This window comes from Pseudopipra pipra, chromosome 27, assembly GCF_036250125.1.
Source record: "Pseudopipra pipra isolate bDixPip1 chromosome 27, bDixPip1.hap1, whole genome shotgun sequence".
Lineage (NCBI taxonomy): Eukaryota > Metazoa > Chordata > Aves > Passeriformes > Pipridae > Pseudopipra > Pseudopipra pipra.
In genome coordinates, this window is record NC_087575.1 from 1,235,861 (window position 1) to 1,254,242 (window position 18,382).

General features: G+C 61.3%; 2 protein-coding genes and 1 long non-coding RNA gene across 5 annotated transcripts in view; 1 reads left to right on the forward strand and 2 right to left on the reverse strand.

Annotated features, from left to right (window-relative positions):
- Positions 1–11,352, forward strand: MKNK2 (MAPK interacting serine/threonine kinase 2). Its single transcript, XM_064637232.1, has 14 exons — positions 1–114; positions 204–397; positions 2,311–2,392; positions 2,567–2,668; positions 2,778–2,875; positions 3,820–3,899; positions 4,359–4,432; positions 4,518–4,622; positions 4,932–4,987; positions 5,246–5,341; positions 6,796–6,990; positions 7,085–7,249; positions 7,352–7,395; positions 7,689–11,352. The coding sequence occupies exons 2-14, from the start codon at positions 350–352 to the stop codon at positions 7,954–7,956; spliced, it is 1,413 nt and encodes a 470-aa protein (XP_064493302.1). The 5' UTR covers positions 1–114; positions 204–349; the 3' UTR covers positions 7,957–11,352.
- Positions 10,996–18,382, reverse strand: part of LOC135403322 (nuclear receptor ROR-beta-like) — a 121,938-nt gene continuing 114,551 nt past the window's right edge. For all 3 annotated transcript variants that reach the window (XM_064637230.1, XM_064637229.1, XM_064637227.1), the window contains exon 9: positions 10,996–14,015. In XM_064637230.1, coding sequence (XP_064493300.1) covers positions 13,675–14,015 — 341 coding nt within the window. In that variant the 3' untranslated portion in view covers positions 10,996–13,674. The remainder of the gene's footprint in view (positions 14,016–18,382) is intronic.
- On the reverse strand, positions 15,149–18,204 carry LOC135403324 (uncharacterized). Its single transcript, XR_010425358.1, has 2 exons — positions 16,724–18,204; positions 15,149–15,428 (listed from the first exon to the last, which is right to left on the reverse strand). It is a non-coding gene; the product is annotated as an uncharacterized LOC135403324 (long non-coding RNA).

The window sequence follows — 18,382 nt, forward strand, 5'->3', positions numbered from 1 at the left end:
GGGCGGTGCGTCCCCCCCCGTTGGCGGCGGAGCGGCGCGGAGCGGAGCGGGCGGCGGTGCGGGGCTGCGGGGCTGCGCTACCACCAGCAGCGGCGGCTCTGCGGGGCCGCGCCGGTGAGCCCGGGACGGGACGGGGGGGGATCCCGGGGGGGCGGCCGCAGCACCGGCTGACACCCCCCCCTCGCCCCCTCCTCTCCCCGCAGGTCTCGGCCACCCCCCGGACTCCCCTCCGGCTCTGCCCGTCCCTCCGCCTCCCTCCCCCCCACCCCTCCGATTTTTTATTTTTCCACACTGCCCCCCCCAATTTCTCCCAGAAACGCCGCCCCCCGCCCCCCCCCCCCGCAGCAAGATGGTGCAGAAGAAATCAGAGATCCCGGGATTCCACCGTTCCTTCAAGGTAAGGGGCTGCCCCCCCCCGCCACCGCCCCGCTTCCCGGGGATGCTCGGGGTGGGGAGGGACTCTTGGGGGGCTCCGGGGCCGGGATCGTCCGGCATCGCTGCATCCCCTGCACGGGAACGGGGTGTGGGGGGGAACCAGCCGCTTCCTGCCCCCTCCCCCCCCCCCCGGCAACCCCCAAAATTGAGAGGCAGGGGAGGCACTGCCACCTAAAGCGGGCAGCAGGACCCCCCTGTCCCCCCGTGCCGGGGGTCGGGTCTGTATCCCCCCACCCCCGGGTGAGAGCTGGGCTGCTGCAGCTCCCACGGGGTCCCCGGTGTTGGGGGGGCTGCGCTGTCCCCCCGCCCCGGCAGCGGGGTGCGGGGGGGGCTCCCGCGGCGGGGGGAGGGCTCAGGGATTCCCAGGCCCGGCCCAGGGTCGATCCTGCAGCGCCGCCCACCCTGGGGTGCTCCGGGTACCCCCAGCCCTGGGCTGTCACCCCCCCCGCCGTGCCCCGGCACTGTCACCTCGGGGGGGGTGCGGGGGTCGCTGCGGTCCCGCTCCTTTCGGTGCCGCCCCCCCCCCGCCCCCCTCCTTCCCGGCTGCGGATCGGGGGGACCTTTGTTCGGTTTCGCTCCGGCCCGGGGGGTGCTGGGGGTCCCCCCCGCCCCGCCCCCTCATTGCAGTGCCCCCCACTCCTGCTCGCACGGCCTCTGGCCGGGGTTTGTGCCCCCCCCCGGGCTGTCCGGGGATGGAGGGGGGGACACCTCGGCTGTGCCGATGGAGCCGGTGCGCAGCCTCCCCTCCCCCAGACCTTTGTGTGGCGGTGCTGCGGCAGCTGGCGGGGCCCCCCGCCCCCCCCGGGCCCCCCAGCACCCCCCTGTACTCCCCGTGCCCCCCCCGTACCTGCCCCCGGAGGCCTCGCCCCCCCCATCCCGCCGGGGCTCATCCCGGGGGCGGCGGCTGCGGGGCGATGCTGCGCCCCCCAGGTCCGGCTTTTTGGGGAGGGGGGAGCCGGCAAAACGCAGGGCAGGAGAGTTTTGGCCCCGGAGATCCAGAGTGGTGCTTGGTGGGGGGTTGCTCCTGGCGTGACCCCCGCACCCTGCAGCGGCTGGGGACCCCCCGGCCCCCCCCGGGCTGCAGTAAACAGGCACGTTCTGGGTGTTTCTGGCGGTGGCCGGGGTTGGCCGTGCCGGGCTTGGCAGCTGGCCCGGGCACCGGGCGGGTTTGGGAACGCCGCTGGAGCGGCCACCTCCACCCAAACAGATTTCATAATCCCGGGCAGGACCGGGCCCTTTTGCCCCCAGCACTGCCCCGGCCCACGGGGCGGCTCGGGAGGGGGGGCAGAGGGGCTCTGTGTCTTTGGGGTGCCACTGGGGTTTGGGGAGGGGGAGGCAGTGGGTCTCATGCCCTCCCTCCATCCCGGGGTGCAGGAGGGTTTGGGGTGAGCCCTGATCCCGCCGGGTTGGGGTGTCCCACAGCCCAGGGGACACAAGGTCCACTGGAGCAGGACAGAGCGGGCTCCCCCCACCGTGACCTTGCAGAGAGCTGGGAGGACGTGGCCATGGTGGCTCTGGAGCCCGTCCTGCCCTGTGGCCTGTCTGCCTCCCCCTCAGTGCAGGTCAGGTCTGGCTGGAGGTTTGGGGTTGGGTTGTGCGGGAGGCTCCGGTCCCTCTCATCATCCCCCGTGCTGGCCTGGGGGAACAACCCCACACAACCCCACAGCACCGCCCCCACCGGGACATGGGGGCAGACCCTTCCTCCTCCTCCTCTGGCTCTGCAGGGAGCTCTGCCTGTCCCTCCATGAGCTGGTGTCCTGCACCCCGGGGGGGTGAGCCAAGAGCAGGAGTGTGCTGGGCTCCGTGTCCGGGGTGGGCAGCTGGTGGTGGCTGATCCAGTGGCTGCCCCCTCACTCCTGTTCTTGGCTCCCACAGGGACAAAACCCCTTCGACCTGGAGTTTGACCAGTCCAACCACCTGGAGCCCGTTTTCAACTTCGAGTGCCCGCCCCGTCCCGGTGAGTGCTGGGTGCTGCAGGTGCCCCCCGTGGGGCTCCATCCCAGGGGGCTCCTCCCATCCCTGTCTCTGGGATGTCAGCCTTCTGTGCTCCCCCAAAAGCTTTGGGAGCTGCCCCGGGGGTGGTCCCTTTGGGGGAGCAGAGGTGATGACTGATGGCTTTGCTCTGGCACAGACATGCCTTCAAGTCAACCCATCGACATCCCTGACGCCAAGAAGAGGAACAAGAAGAAGAAGCGCTGCAGGGCCACCGACAGCTTCTCGGGCAGGTTTGAGGGTGAGTGGGGTGACTGGGGCAGGGCTGGGCCCTCCTGCTGTCCCCAGGCTCGGGACAGTGGTGCCCTGTGAGGTGGAGCTGGCAGCTCAAGTGGCCTCTCCCCTGCCAGATGTTTACCAGCTGCAGGAGGAGGTGCTGGGAGAAGGGGCCCACGCCAGAGTCCAGTCCTGCGTGAACCTCATCACCAACAAGGAGTACGCGGTGAAGGTAAAGCTCTGCCTCCCTCCACCCCCGCCCCAGCTTCCCTTTCTGTCCCCCCCAGGCTGGAGCTCTCCCAGCTCCCAGAACCATCCGGTGCTGGCACAGGACGATGTTTTCCTGGGCTGGAGGGGCAGGAGAGGGACAGGGCTGGGCTGTGCAGGTGCCACACCATCCTCTGCCACCACCCAGCTCCGGCCCCAGGTCCTTTAGCTCTGCTCCCCTCCCTGTCAATTAGGGCAGGCTGGAGCTTAAATTAACACTTGCAACATGTCTGGGGACGTGGGGCACGCGGGGGCACGTGGTGCTGGCAGGGTGGCCACCTCCCGCTGTCCCCAGGGAGGTCTCCGAGCCCCTGCAAGCATGAGGGTCGTGCTGGGGGGGTTGGGGTGAGCCAGTGCTTTTGGGGTCAGGGATGGGGATCCTGTGGCCCTGCATCTTGCAGGCTGCTGGCCATGGCACACAGGGCTGTGTCCAAATGCAGCCAAATGCCAGGGCAGCTTGGCCTGCCCCCGTTGCTCCAGGGGGATCTCTGAGTGGGGAAACTGAGGCAGCAGGGAGGGCTGGGGGGGGGGCCCTATGTGCCCCAAAGAGCTGAGCCCAGGGGGAGCACCCACAAGGCTGTGGGTGGGGGGGACCCCCTGCCCCTCCGTGGCACAGTCACCAAGCCCCTGGGGCTGTGGCAGTGCCCAGTGGGGCGAAGGGCCCTCGGCTGGGCCGGCACTGGGGCGTCACATGGAGCTCTCCTGGCCCCGGCCCCAGGAGGGAGCGGCTTGGCACCGGCACTGCCGCTTGGCACCCGCGCCGGGAACAGCCTGTTCTGCTGCCTCCAGCCCGCCGGGCTCCCCGCCCGGCCCCGGGGGTCCCCGCGCCGGGGGGAGGGTGTGGGGGTACCCCGGCCCCTCCCTGGCAGCGCTGCCTCCCCCCTGAGCTCCCCCCCCTTTCCCTTCCAGATCATAGAGAAGCGCCTGGGACACATCCGGAGCAGGGTGTTCCGGGAGGTGGAGATGCTGTACCAGTGCCAGGGACACAGGTACGGTGGGGCAGGCACCGTGTGCCCCCACTGTGGGCACGGGGGTGGGCTGAGACCAGGGTGACGCTCATGACACCCGTGGGGTGCAGCCGGGCCACCCTCGGCCCCACAACCCCTCCCCTTGGCCCCTCTGGCCGGTGTGGGAGCGTCCAGAGGGGGACATTCAGTGGGTGCCGTGGCCATGGGGGCTGCAGTGGCCACATTGGGGCCGGGCCGAGCCCCTGCCCGTGTGTGGGGCGGGGGGGCAGGAGGGTCTGTGAGCAATTAGGGAGGAGTGGGGCGGGCCGGTGAGTCCCTCTCCCCCCTGGAATGCAGCCAGGGGGGCCCTGGCCGTGTGGTTTCAATCACTGGGAACGCAGTTTTCCCCTCCCAGGACGTGGGCTGCTGGGGGGCGTGGGGAGGGGGGGACCCAGGAGGTGTTTTGCGGGGACGCCGGAGCTGATCCTGCTGCTCCCACAGGAACGTCCTGGAGCTGATCGAGTTTTTTGAGGAGGAGGAGAGGTTTTACCTGGTGTTTGAGAAGATGAGGGGAGGTGAGTGCAGTGCCAGGGTCAGGGGGAGCTGGGGTGGGGTGGCAGAACCCCCACGAACCCCCACTCTGCTCTCCCCTGGCCACAGGCTCCATCCTGACCCACATCCACCGGAGACGCCACTTCAACGAGCTGGAGGCCAGCGTGGTGGTGCGGGATATCGCCAGCGCCCTGCACTTCCTGCACAACAAAGGTGAGCCCCTGGGACACCCTGGGGTGCCCTGGGCCCTCCCGGGGGTGTCACTGCCCCCCCAGCCCCCTGCCCAGGGGACGGTTCCCATCCCAGTCCGGCCCAGCTGCATCATGCAGCTCCTTGTGGTGCGGATCCTGTTCCTCTGGTTCGTTGGGACTCGGGGCCAGCAGTGATTTCTGCCCTCTGCCAGGGTGTGCAGGCGGGGATTTGGGGTGGGGAGGGAGGGATCCCTGTGCCACCCCCAGACCTTTCACTGTGGGGCTCTTGTAGGGGGGGATTTTTACCCTCATTGGCTCTTCTGCCCCCCAGGGATCGCACACAGGGATCTGAAACCAGAAAATATCCTGTGTGAGAGCCTGGACCAGGTGAGAGGGAGCAGCTGGGGTTGGGTGCAGGGGGTGCTGCCCGGGGGTGATGGACACAGTAGGGGTGCTGCTGAGCGGGGTAGTGGTCACAGGGGGTGCAGCCCCAGGGACACCTCCCCGGATGCTGCAGCACAGGGCGGTGTCAAGCACGACAAGCCCAGGCATTGACCATCTGCAGCCTGGAAGCACGGGCTGTGCTCCTTGGGGGGGCTGCTGGGGCAGGGGGGGTCACCAACCACTCCTTCTCCCCACCCTCAGGTCTCCCCGGTGAAGATCTGTGACTTCGACCTGGGAAGTGGCATCAAACTGAACGGCGACTGCTCCCCCATCTCCACCCCGGAGCTGCTCACCCCGGTCAGTGCTGGGGGGTGTCAGTCCCTTGGGGGGGGGTGTCAGTCCCTTGGGGGGGGGTGTCAGTCTCTTGGGGACGGGTCCTGCAGGCTTCGGGGCTGGGGCTGTGCGTGGACACCCCCCCTGCTGATGCTGCGCGTCCCCCCCGCTGCCCCCCCGTGCTGTGGCAGGAGAGATGCGGTTACATAACGCGGGGGGGCCGGGGGGGCTGGCGCGGCGCCCGGGCTGCTGAGCTCGGTGAGCCTTAGCAACAGCCCGAGCGCGGCGGGGCCGGCGCGGCGGCTGCGCCCGCACAAGTGGGTCAGGAGCGGGGCTGGGGGGGCTGCGGGAGCCCCCGCGACTCCTGGGCTGGGCCCCCCCGGAGGTTGGACCCCCCCGAAGCTCCCGGGGCGATCCCCGTGTTGCACAGAGCCCCCCCCTCGCTCTTATCTGCGGCGGCAGGTCCCCGCCCTGGGCGGGGTGTTCCCCCGCACCCCGGGATTTTTGGGGTGTGCACGTGCTGGGGGAGGCGCAGCCCGGCTGCTGTGGGGGCACAACAACAGAGATGGGGGCCAACGCACCCCGGCCCCCCTCGTTCCGCCGTGTGTACCCTCCTCCTGGGGCGGGATCTGAGTCTGGGAGGCGTCCCGAGTTCCCCGTTCTCAGCCCGAGGGGGGTGCCTGCCCCGTTCCCGGCGGGATCAGCCCTGCCGCGGTGCCGGGGCTCGGGGCCGTGTGCGGGGGTTGTTTTGCTGCGGTGCCATCAGCTGCCGGGGCTGGGGAGGCCCCTGCTCGGAGGCCCCTCTCGTTCCGGGGTGATTATCTGCTGGCTGCAGCTCTTTTCTCCCCCTGGTCACGAGGCCCGTGTGGGCTGCGGGTCATGTGCTGGAAAGCCCCAGAGTCCCTGGAGCGATCGGGGAAGGGCTGGCGCTGCCTCCCCTTCCCGCGGGGTTAACTCCTCCCGCCCCGGAGCCTGCGCCTGCCCCGGCTGCGCTGCCTGGAACGGGCAGGGGAACAGGCAGGGGGAACAGGCAGAGTCAGGCAGAGGAACAGGCAGAGCAGGATTGTCCCTCTGTGTCCTGCAGCCTCTCCCAGGCGATGGAGCGGCCGCTGCCCTGCTGAGCCGGTTGGGTGGCGGTGGTGCTGAGGGGTGTGGGTGCTGAGGGGTGTGGGTGCTGTGGGGTGTGGGTCTGGCTGTCCTGGTGCTGTCCCACGGGGGTTGCACCCTTTAGACTTTTTTTTTTTTTTTCCCCTGTGGGGTGGCAGCTCGCTGTTGGGTGACCCCAGAGAGGCAGCTCTGTGGCATCCCCCGTGCTGGGAAACCCTGCAGGATGATCTGTCCTGGCAGGAGCAAATCCCAGGGAGCAGCCCTGTCTGCACCCTCCCTTCAGGGGTGCAGCCCTGTAGCTCTGGCAGAACCCTCCCAGCCCCCTCTGCCCTTGGTGCCCCCCCTTTGGGCTCACCTGCCTGTCCCCACAGTGTGGCTCAGCCGAGTACATGGCCCCAGAGGTGGTGGAGGCCTTCAACGAGGAGGCCACGATCTACGACAAGCGCTGTGACCTGTGGAGCCTGGGGGTCATCCTGTACATCATGTTGAGTGGGTACCCCCCCTTTGTGGGCCACTGCGGCTCCGACTGCGGCTGGGACCGGGGCGAGGCCTGTCACACCTGCCAGGTACGTGGGGGACCCTGCACTGCCAGACCCACCCCCAGTTTTGCTGCAGCGCCCCTGGCTGAGCCCCTGTGATTTTTTTCTCCCCCCTCCCCAGAACATGCTCTTTGAGAGCATCCAGGAGGGGAAGTACGAGTTTCCCGACAAGGACTGGGCACACATCTCCTTCGGAGCCAAAGACCTCATTTCCAAGCTGCTGGTGAGAGATGCCAAGAAGAGGCTCAGCGCAGCCCAGGTCCTGGAGCACCCCTGGGTGCAGGGGGTGAGTGGTGATGCCCCCTCCCTGCCCTCTGCTCCCAAAATTGGGGTGGGGGGACACCCCCCTGTGGGGTTCCTGGCTCTGACCGACTGTGTTTCATTGCAGTGTGCCCCGGACAACACCCTGCCAACCCCCATCATCCTGCAGAGGTGAGTGCGGGATGGGGGGCCCAGCCACCCAGCCCCAGAAATCCTGCCCCAAAACCAAAATCCCAGCCCCAAAAATCCTGGCTCCTCTCCTCAGCACTGCTGTCTACTCCTGCTGCTTTTTGGGGGCTCAGCCACCACAGCTCTGTCTGGGCAGCGGCGGCTGCTGCGAGTTGGGTCCGAGCCAAGTTTTCGGTGCCTGACCATGACCTGCACGTGAGGAGGGACAGCCTGATATGTGACCCTGCCCTCCCTGCAGCCCCCCACGCCCCCCTGAGCCCCTGTCTCCCCCGCAGGAACAGCAGTGCCAAAGAGCTCACCTGCTTCGCCGCCGAGGCCATCGCTGTCAACCGCCAGCTGACGCGGCACGACGAGGACGAGGAGGAAGAGGCGGAGGAGGAAGCACGACCCATCATCATCAAAGCTACCTCACGGGCCATGCAGCTCTCCCCCCCCTCCGAGTCCAAGCTGGCCAAGCGGCGGCAGAAGAGCAGCCTGGCCAAGGCAGTGGCCGCCGGGCAGCACCTGGTGGCCCCGCTGGTCCTGGTGGCCGACCAAGCCTGAGCGGTGCCCCCTGCACCTGCTGGACCCCATATCCCCCCTTCTCCTTTCTCTCTTTCCCCCTTTCCCCCCACCCAACCTCACCGTTTCTGGCTAGTGACAAGATCAGGACTCGTCCCTGTGGCTGGTTTCCAAGGTTTTGCTGATCTTGTAGGTCTGGGGGTGGGAGGGTTTGTTTAAGATCTTTTTTTTTTTTTAAGGTATTAAATCAAGCGTGAGGTTGCTTCACCCAGGGCACACTCAAGGACATCTGACAGACACATGGACTTTTGTTCCCCGACTCTTGGTTTCTCCTCTGACATTTCCCCCCCTCCCCGACACCAAAGGACTCTTTGTACCCGCGGCTGCTTTGACGATTTCAGCTCATTTCATACTGTGAACAAAAGACCCTCGGTCGCGTTTCCAACAACGGGAGTCGCATTTTAACCTCGTCCCTCCCCTCGGAGCTGCAGGTTTTTCTCCGATGTTGGGGTAGATCCCACAAAACCCCCCTTTCCCGGGGGTCTGGGAGGCACCTCCGTCCCGTGCTGGGGGCTGTCCCTGGCTCTGCTCCGGGGGGACACGGTGGGTGTTGTGCAGGGAACCGCTCGGGCCGGGGGGAGATGGGGCCAGCGAGGGAGCAGTGCCCTGTCCCACCGAGCCACCCTCTCTCCTCGGCGTCCCAGAATAAGCTATTCACCCCCTTCTTTTCTTTCTTTTTCCTTTTTTTTTTTTTTATGATTGTTGGTTTTAAACTGCTAGCTGTGCTTCTCTACAGGGCACAGAGAAATGTCTTCCTTTCCTCCCTCCTGCGCTCCGGCAGCTCCCGGGGGTAAGGCCAGAGCTGGGGGATTCGCAGGCACCCAGGGCTGTGCTCGTGTGCCAGGGCAGGGGTTGTACCCCCTGGGTTTGGAGGCGCTGGTGGCTGTGCCCTGGTGGAGGTGTGAGGGGGATGAGGTGTTCAGGGTGGCCAGAGCAGCCAGAAACTCCCCCTGGGAATAGTTGTGCTCCGTGGAAAGCAAGGAGCCACTTAAGGAGCACCGGGACCTGCTGCAGGACAGTGAGACCTGCTGTGGCTTTGGGCTGGCCCCGAGGCTGCCGTGGCAGGAGGGTCTGGGGGCACAGAGGGTGCCCAGTGCCCTAGGGATACCAGTGGGGAGCAGCCAGGCTGGTGGCAGCACCCAAGGGCCGCAGTGTTGGGGGAGCAGCCTGGGGACAGCTCAGAATGTGGGGCTGGAGGGTCTGGGGTCGGGGCAGAGGGCAGTGCTGGTGTGCGTGTTCATGGATGTGCATCCGTGTTCACGTGCGTTCAGGCGCTGCCCTTTCCTCAGGGCTTGCTTTGGGGAAGGGAAGGAATGCATGGCAGGGAAGGGCTTGGAATGCTGAGCTGGGATGAGGCCCTTGGCTGGTTTCTGGGTCTGGCCAGGAGGCACTTGGGGCTGGGCTGGCCTCCAGCTCCCCCCAGTGCCTCCAGATCCCCCCCACACCCCTGCACCCCACCACAGGCACAGCCATGGGTTGGGCCACCAAGCTGTGCCCGCTGCCACCCCCCCATTCCGCCGGGAAGGGAGTGCCCCTTTCACAGCCCCTGCCCACTCAGTGCTTGGAGCTTTGTATTTTGCAAAAGCAGCCTCGTGTGCACAGGTGAGGGTTTGGGAGCTCTGAGCCGGGGGAGAAGAGGCTTCCCTGGGTCTTCAGCTGAAGTCAGTCGCTGTCTCTGGGAAAAAACCGAAAGTTCTCCTTTTCATTTTAAGACTGCTGACAGCAATACTATGCAATATATGTTGTTTTTTGTTTCAGGGAGGTGTGTGTGAGTTATCCTGGGGGAGGATGGGCAGGGGTGTTGGTGAGCTTAGGGCAGGGGCCGTCTTCTCTCACCCTTCCTGGCCTTTCTGCTGACCCGGGGGCCGTGGGGGAGGGCGGCTCCATCCCCATCCCACCCCCCCAAAAACTGCCTCGCCCTTGCAGTCAGCCCTCTCCCAGTCCCACCACGCTGGGTGGGGAGGAGCGAGGTGGTGATGAGGGGAGACCCCCCCACGCAGGCACTGGGACACCCCGGAGAGGCCTCCTTTAACAGAAAGGAAGAAAGTCCATCTTGATTGTACATTGTTACTTTCTATAGCTTATTTTGTTTTATCAGTTGTAGATAATTCCTCGTTGTCTTATATTAAGAAATACTTGAATGATGTACAGTACAGCGATGCCTTGAGCTGGTATTGTGAAGCTATTGTTGATGCTGCACGGCGCAGCCTTTTTTTAACAAAACAAAAATCACACAAAATCCGTGGGAAGGGGATGGCAGGGGGATGTCTGGGATTTATCTGTCCCCCCCGTGCTGCTGATGTTGGCAGGCTGAGTTCCCCCTTTTCCCCACGTGTAAGCGCGATGTTTTATATAAATATAGAACACACCCTCTCTGGTGGAGGCGGGCGCGTGGCCTGGGTGACCCGTGCTGTGCTGGGAGCGTGTCCCGTGGGCACCTGGGGTGTCCCTGGCTGGGAACGTGCAGCTGGAAGGTGCTGTGGGGGTTTGTGGTGAGGGGATGGATGTGCCAGAGGGTGCCCGAGCTCGGCCCAGGCTTGGCTTCGTGTTTGGGGCGGGGGTTCGGTTGGTGAACCCAGCGCTCGGGGTGACCCATGGCAGGGTTCAGGTGTTGGGAGAGAATCTTTAATTGCCTCTAGAGCTGGGGATTGACTCTGGAATGGCTCCAGTCTGACTCGTGGCAGTGCTGGGCACCCCTGGGTGCCTCAGTGGGACAGGGATGGCTGGGGAGACCCTCATGCCAGCGCCTCTCCCGAGGCGGTTTCCAGACAGATGCTCCCGTGGTCCAGCACCAGCGACCCCTTTTCACCAACACCCTTCTTCTTCCTCTTCCCAAGCTTCCTCCCCCCCTACCCATAGAGCATCTATCTTGGAAACCAACTTCAAAAAGATTTTTTTTTTTTTTTTTTTTAAGCTGGAAACTTTAAGCGTTTTGGCTTCCTCTCCTTCCCCCCCCCTTCCTTCAGCCAACTAACTCGACTTTAGAACTGGTTAGAAACGTTTACTGTGAAGCTCTAACTCTTTTTATCAAACCAGGAGAAGCTTTCTCCTCTTTACAATTGATGAAGACTGCCAAAGCTGGTTCCACAGGAGTCATGTTATCGCACTGTTGGTTTGTGCAGCAGCAGCCTCTGCTCGGGGGCTGGCTGGGAAATAAAAACTGAAAATATTAAAAAAAAAAACAACAAAAAAATCAACAAAAAAACAAAAACAAAAAAGGAAAAAAAAAAGAAAAAACCCACACAAAAATAAGCACTTTACTTGTATGTACCAGGTGACCTGATACAGCTGAATTGAAGTTTTCCTTTATAACAATTGTTGATGCCAGAATTTTGTATTCTGTTTTGTAAGAATTTAATAAAAATGCATTGAGACCTACGTGGTGGGCAGGTGCTTGTGGCAGGGGGGTGGACTGGGCGAGGTGGGAGGGGGAGAGAGACCCCTGGGTCTTCCCACTGTTGGCCTTCCCAGCTTCCAGCGGCTCCTGGTCCAGGGGGGCTGGGAGTGTGAGTGCAGTGGGATCCAGGAATAGGGGCTGGCAGCAGCTCCGGCCCTGACTCACTTTTCCCAGCAGGATGGTGTGATCCTTGAATCCCCAGCGGGCCCTGGAGGTCATGGGCAGGGCTGTGCTCCCTGCCAGCTGCAAACAGCTTTTGGGGGCTGCTCTGCCACCCCCTGATCCACCCCCTGGTCCATCCTCCCCACACATCCACCTGCCAGGGGTGAGGGGGAAGAGGAGGCCAGAGGAAGGTTGTGGAGGGAAATCTGGGAGGTTTGGGGATGGAGGAAGGGGTGGGGACTGGAGGTTGGGGATCAGGGTATGGGAAAGGGCTTTTTCCCTGGGCAGGGCTGCCCTTGTGGAGTTTTTTTTAATGTATTCTAATTTTTAAGGTATTTTCTGGCCTGGCAAATTACTTTTGCTGCCATGCTAGGGGGGATGGAGCTGGATCCCTCAGGATGCCCTTGTTATGGCAGGTGGGGATGCCCTGGCTGGCACTGCTGTCCTGGCAGACCCCCATCTGTGGCACTCCCGCTTTTTGGGGATGGGCTGTGGGATCTGCTGTGGACCAGCGGCTGCTCCTGGCTCTGAGCTGAGAGAGCCCCACTCAGTGGCCAGAAATCTGGGCTCAGGGCCTGGGAAATGGTGCTTCCTGCAGCACCTGGATCCAGACAGGACTCCTCCGGGGGCCTCCTCTCCCTGGTTGCTCCAGGACAGCCCAGGGTGGGAGCAGGGCTGGGGTTCCCTGGATGCAGAGAATGAGGAGTGTCTCCCGGTCCCGTCCCACGGTGCTGTTCCTGCCTTTGTTGAACAAAGTCATTGCTCCCTCCTGGACCTGGGGCCACCAACTGGTGACCTTGGACATTTCAGGAGCATCCAGTTCTTGGCTCTCCTTCCCTGTTGTGTATCTTGCTCTCCTTCCCCTCTTGTTTGTTGTCACCTCATCCAGAAACCCCTCCCCCCCTGCTCTTTGCTCATGGGTTATCCTGCAGAAAATCCACCTTCCAAGATTCCAGGTGGATCCCAGGCAGGTGGTGTGCCAAAGGCAGCTTTGCTGCAGACGCTGGTTTAGGTTTTAATCTCTGCAATTCCTTTGTGGGTCCCTCTTTCCCCGTTCCCTGCCTCCACCACCCCCAAATCTGCCCGGCAGTTGGAACCCATCCCGGAGCACGTGCGGAGAAGGGCAGCCCTGAAAATAACCCCACGCTGGGTTAAAATAACCCGCGCTGCTCTGGGGCCTGAGCATCGGCCCAAAATAGGCTCCAGCGGGATAAGGGCACTATAAATACCCTGGCATGGATTTGCAGTGCAGAAAAGCCCTGCGGAGGAGCAGAGGCGATGCCACCCACGGTGGCCTGAGCAAAGGGGCCACTGCAGAGCCAGCAGGGCGGCCTGGGTGATGTGGGGGAATCAGTCGGGCTGTGGGTGACGTGGTGGCTTGTGCCAGTTCTCAGGATTTGATGGAGCCAGCGGGTCCCAATGGGATCTGAGTGGCTGCTGGGGTCACACTTGGGTTCAGCCCAGGGCACCGAGGCACGTGAAGTGTCCTCAGTGTTTTGGGTCTAAGCCTGGCTCTGCTGGTGACAGATGATGATCCAGGTGATTAATCAAAGTTTTGATTCACTATCTGCCCAAAACCCAAAGTTTTCTTTTCTTCCTTTCCTCACTGAAGTGAGGAATGTGCATTCCCTCAGCCCAGACCACCCTCCTGAACCATCCATGAGCCCTGAACCCACGCTGGGCATGTGGAGAGGAAGGTGTGAAGGGCTGTTTTGGATCAAAAAAAGGTTTAGTTTTCCTTTTTGTGCTTTTAAAATGTTTTCTGGGATGGGGCAGAGAAAAGAAGAAACCCTGTGTGTTTTGCAGTGAGTCACCTCTCCTGTCCAGGCAACCAAAACAAACCAGTCTGGGCTTTTTTTGGTAGAAGGTGTCACTTTGTGGCTGGTGTGTGTAGGTTCTCCCTCTGGAGCCACCTCAGGGAGTGACGTGCACCCTGGAAGAGCCCTGTGTGCAGGTCTGGCTCTGCCTGTGGCCAGCTGGTCCCCCTGCACCAGGATGAGCCTTGGTGGCATCGGCATGACCTGGCACATGTTTCCTCTGCTGCCTGGAAAAGCCTTTGGTCAGCCTTGTTTGTGGTTTTGGATGGTGAAGGGTGGCTTTTGGAGAGCCACGTGGAGCAGGTTTGGCTTTCCCACAGGATTTCAGCTCCCTGTGGGATCACACAGGCCTTGGGAGCTGCGGTTGATCACAGGAGTGGAGCAGCACCAGGTTTTCTCACAACCCAGGAGAGCATTTCCAGCTGTGCCCCTTGGAGGCTCCGACGTGCCGTGGCTGGAGCTGGCTGTGGACTCCTGAGTCCCCTTCTCTCCTGGCTGGAGATTTAAATCAAGGCCTGGTGCTGTCACACAGGGTTTGGCAGGTCCCACTTTGCCCTCCTCTGGCTCACCTCTGAGATGTCTCCATCTTTGCCACACATCCTCCTCAGAGCTTCCTGGAGCTTCCTTATGCCTTAACATGACTCCTTGAGTCAGCCAGGGGAGAGCTACCTCTGCCTTCCCATCTTTTCCTTGGAACACATATCCCAAATGTATTTTTTTGCCTTCAGAGGTGAAGAAGGGCTGGGAATTCCCCGCCATCCAACTCTGAGCACCCCAATCCCACCAGTTTCATTCCAGCTCCTCGTAGCCCTGTGTATCCCAGACCCTTCATTCCCAGCCCTGGATGTGGTCAGTGCTCCATCCCCCCCAGCTGAACCACTGCTGGAGTGAGGCTTTTGCTCCCCCTGTGATTGCCCCAGCTAGAACAGCACTGCCTCTGCCCAGTGCCTGATCTCTGGAGGAATCTGTTGGCTGTTGGATCCAGGAATAATGACCCTGTGCTCCCAGGTCTATTTTTGGGATTTTAAGGACTCCTGCATGGCACTAGTGTTTGTATTTCCCTGGTGTTGGTCCGGGGTTGTGCAACAAACACCTCACCCTATCCCACAGTGCCAAGGGGAGTGTCCCACAGGGATTTCTGTGCCATCTGGATTATCCCTTATTTCCACAGCTGTGTTTCCTTACACTGGACCTGAGTTGAGGGTCTGGCTCCTGCCACAAGATCAATCACCCTTGTTTGGTTCACCACATGCCAAATTACTGGGCTCTGTCTGGAGCACTGGCACGGAGCGGGGTGGTGGTGCTGGTGGGATCAGCATTGAACAGGGAGGGATCCAATGGATGCCAAATCCCCTCCCTGTGTGATGGAGAACCACATGTCCTCCCTGGTGAGGCACACCATCCCCTCAGAGACACCACAGTTGCTTGAGGATGGCCATGGATTTGCTGGGATTTGGGAGCAGGGAAGGCTATGGTGGAGAGGCTTCAGCCTCCATCACCTCCCTCCCCATCAACATGGGTTGGGCTGGATGTTCCTGCACCTCCTGGGCAGGCGACATTCCTGCAGCACTCCTGAAGCTGGAGGAATGTGGGACCACGAAGCCAGTGCCCACCACCCACTTCCTACTGCCAGGGGTGCAGCACAGTATAACTGTGTAAAAACCCACTTTTGGTGGTTTGGGGTTTCTGTCCTGACTGCTCTTGCACGTAAAGGAACACGCCCCCCAAGCACTGGTTGCTTTGCAGGAAGAAACTGCCAGTGCAAAATGCAACACAGAGAAAACATGTCACTGGAAAATATAAAATACACCTGCCAGTAAGTCTTTTCAAAACCAAAGGAGCCTGCACTGTTTGGTGGTCTCTAACCTTAGTCTCAGAGCAGCTCTTGAAGACACTGAGCAGACAAAACTGTTCAGTGCATCCGTCATCAAAGCTCGCTCCTTCTGCCAGATTTCACAGCAAATCTCTGCTCTGCCACACTCAGCAAAAAGAAAAACACCAAAAGGAAAACTCTGTGTAATAGAGGGTGGATAATCTTCCTCCTTTAGGAAAAGTGTGTTCTCTCTTGCTTCAACCTGCTTTTAACGCACACACACACACAGACACAGGGATGAGGCTCCAGCCCCCAGCCGGGCACAGCGAGGCTTCAGCTCCCTCTAATGTCTCTGGCCCGACAGGAGGATCCCGAACGGGACAGGCCCGCGCAGGGAGCGGGCGGGCGGCCAGGCGAGCGCGGCCCGAGGGGAGAATGTGACGCTGCGAACGTGTGGAAGCAGCTGGGCCGGCACAGGGGGAGTGTGTGCGTGTGATGTGAGAGGGGAAAGGCTGAGCGCTCTGGAAGGGAATGCGGCTGCATTCAATGCTCGGTTAGTAACAACAAATGAAAGATTTCGCAGCAAAAAGGGCCGTTCCTCCAAAAACTACTATTTTTTAACAGTCTAAATAAATACTCTAAAATACTCCAAGTGTTTCCATCCCTGGGAATGTTCAAAAAACGTGTGGATGTGGCACTTGGTTTAGTGGTGAACATGGTGGTGGTGGGTTGATGGTTGGACTTCATGATCATAAAGGTCTTTTCCATCCCTAATGATTCTGTGATTTTATGGTTCTACTCATTCCTGCCTGCACAGGGACTATTAGGACAAGAGCTCTGAGCTCTGCATGGCTTGTGGCCACAGAAGTTTCCCAACCCTGTCCACGTGAAGTGCAACACAGTTTTAAAAACTGCAGCAGAAGAAGCAGAAATGGGCATTTGATAACATAAATACAAAACAAAGTTGGAAGCTCTTGATCAAAATTAGTGGTGTGACACCACCACGGCTGTGGTGGTTCGTGGTGAGAACCTGGAGCTGTAGGAGGGTATGGAAGCATTGAATCCATACAAACAGCACAGAATCCATACAAACAGCACAGAATCCATACAGACAGCACCCAACCCACACAAACAGCACCTCAGTGTGTGTTACAGGAGGTGTAACACCGAGGCACAGGAAGCAGAAGGGGCAGCCAGGCCATCTCCTTGCTGACATGCTGAGTCCCAGCCCACAGGAATGGATGTGTGAGTGCAACACAGATCAGGGGCCGGATAACAGGGAGAGGGGGAATGTAATTACCCTGCGAAGAATAAATCACTTTAACGGTTCAGTTACTGAGATCACAGCGAGGCAGTGGCACAGCCTCTTAATTAATCTTCTGCTTTGCAGCCTGTTCCTGCCCCTGCTCCATCTCCACCTCACCCTGGGGAGGACACTCCATGGTGGGGACACACCAGCTGAGCAGATCCAGGAGGATCTGGGGAGCAGCAGGGCATGCCCAGGTGAGGATCAGCCTGTCCCAGGGAGAGCTGTGCTCCCTGCTCTGTGCAGGGTCATACCTGTGGCGATCCTGGTGATGTGGTGCCCCTGTGGTGCTCCAGGCCTGTGTCAGCAACAGCAGTCAGGAACTCTGAGCTAATTATTGTGAGGAATTGCTGGGCACAAAGCAGGTCTGGGGATGGCAAAACCCTGGGTCTGCTGGATTGTGAGAGCATGAAGGGAGAGCCTCCCCTCCACCCCAATCCCACCCACTGCCCCTCTCCACAGCCCAAACCTCCCTGGCTCCTCACCCCCAGCACCGACCCCCCTTCAGCCCCACAAGTCCCAAGCTCCCCTCCATGAGTTCCACCCCCATTTCTCATCCCTTCACAAACTGCTCTTTGGGCCCCCTCACCCCTTGTCCTTGCCAGAATGACTCCCTTCTCAGGATGGCCCCTTTATTCCCCAAAATTGCCTCCTGGGGATTGCTCCTCTTCACTGCCCACATTGCTCCTCAGGGAAATGAGGAGCCTGTGCCTTGTCTCCCAAACTGCCCCTCAGGGATTCCTCCCCTCACTCCTCCACATTGTTCCTCAGGGAATCACCTCCTTATCCCTCAAAACTGTCCCTCAGGGATCACTCCCTCACTCCCCTTCAGGGACTGCCCCCTCTTCTTACAAAACTGGGCCTCGGCAATGAGCCTTTGTCTTTCTCAGGGATCACCCCCTTGTCCCCCAAACTTCCCGCTAGGGATTGCGTCCTGTGCCCCTCACCACATTGCTCCTAAGGGAAATGCCCCCTTATCTCCCAAAACTGCTCCTCGGGGATCACCCCCTCACAACTCAGGGATTGTTCCCATCACTCCCCACATTGCTCCACAGGGAATTGCTCCCTTATCACCCCACACTGCCCCTCAGAGATTGTTCCTCTTGCCCACCCCCACCATGTTGCTCCTCAGGGAAATGTCTCCTTGTCCTCAAAACTGTCCCCCAGGGATGGCCCCTCATCCTCTTCAGGGATCATCACCTCCTTACTCTTCCTCCAGGATCAACTCTCATCCTCCAAACTGCCCCTCAGGGATAGCCCCTCATCACCCTCAGGGATCACCCCCTCATCCCCAAATCTGCCCCTCAGGGATTGCTCCTCTCACTCCTCCACATTGTTCCTTAGGGAATCGCCCCCTTTCCCCCCAGAACTGCCCCTCAGGGATTGATTGCTTCACTGTATTGCTCCTCAGGGAAATGCTGCCTTACCCTCAAAACTGCCCCTCAGGGATGGCCTCATCCCCCTCAGAGATCCCCCCTCATCCTCCAAACTGCACCTCAAGGATCGCCCACCAAAACTGCCCCTCAGGGATTGATCTCCTCAGTCCCCTATGTTGCTCCTCAGGGAAATGCACCCTCATCCCCAAAACTGCCCCTCAGAGATGGCCCCTCGTTCCCATCAGGGATTGCCCCCTAATCCCTAAATCTGCCCCTCACAGTTGGCCCCTTCCCCTCAGGGATGTGCTCTTATCCTCCTCAGGGATCGCCCCCAGATCCCCCAAACTGCCCCTCGGAGATGGCCCCTCATCCCCCCAAATGTCCCTCAGGGATGGCCCCAAACCCCCCCCCCAGGGATCGCCCCCTCATCCCCCAAACTGCCCCTCGGGCACCTCACTCCCCCCAGAGCTCGCCCCTTTAGGTGTCACGCCCTCGCTCCCCCCTCGCACCTCCCTCCATCCTTCCCCCGCGCGCTCT

What these genes read in the sequence shown, in the direction of transcription:
- MKNK2 (XM_064637232.1), top strand. Translation starts at nt 350, where the DNA reads ATGGTGCAGAAGAAATCAGAGATCCCGGGATTCCACCGTTCCTTCAAG. An exon ending in GTTTGAGAAGATGAGGGGAG is followed by an intron (nt 4,433 to 4,517) that starts GTGAGTGCAGTG and finishes CCCTGGCCACAG; the next exon opens with GCTCCATCCTGACCCACATC. An exon ending in AGCACCCCTGGGTGCAGGGG is followed by an intron (nt 7,250 to 7,351) that starts GTGAGTGGTGAT and finishes GTTTCATTGCAG; the next exon opens with TGTGCCCCGGACAACACCCT.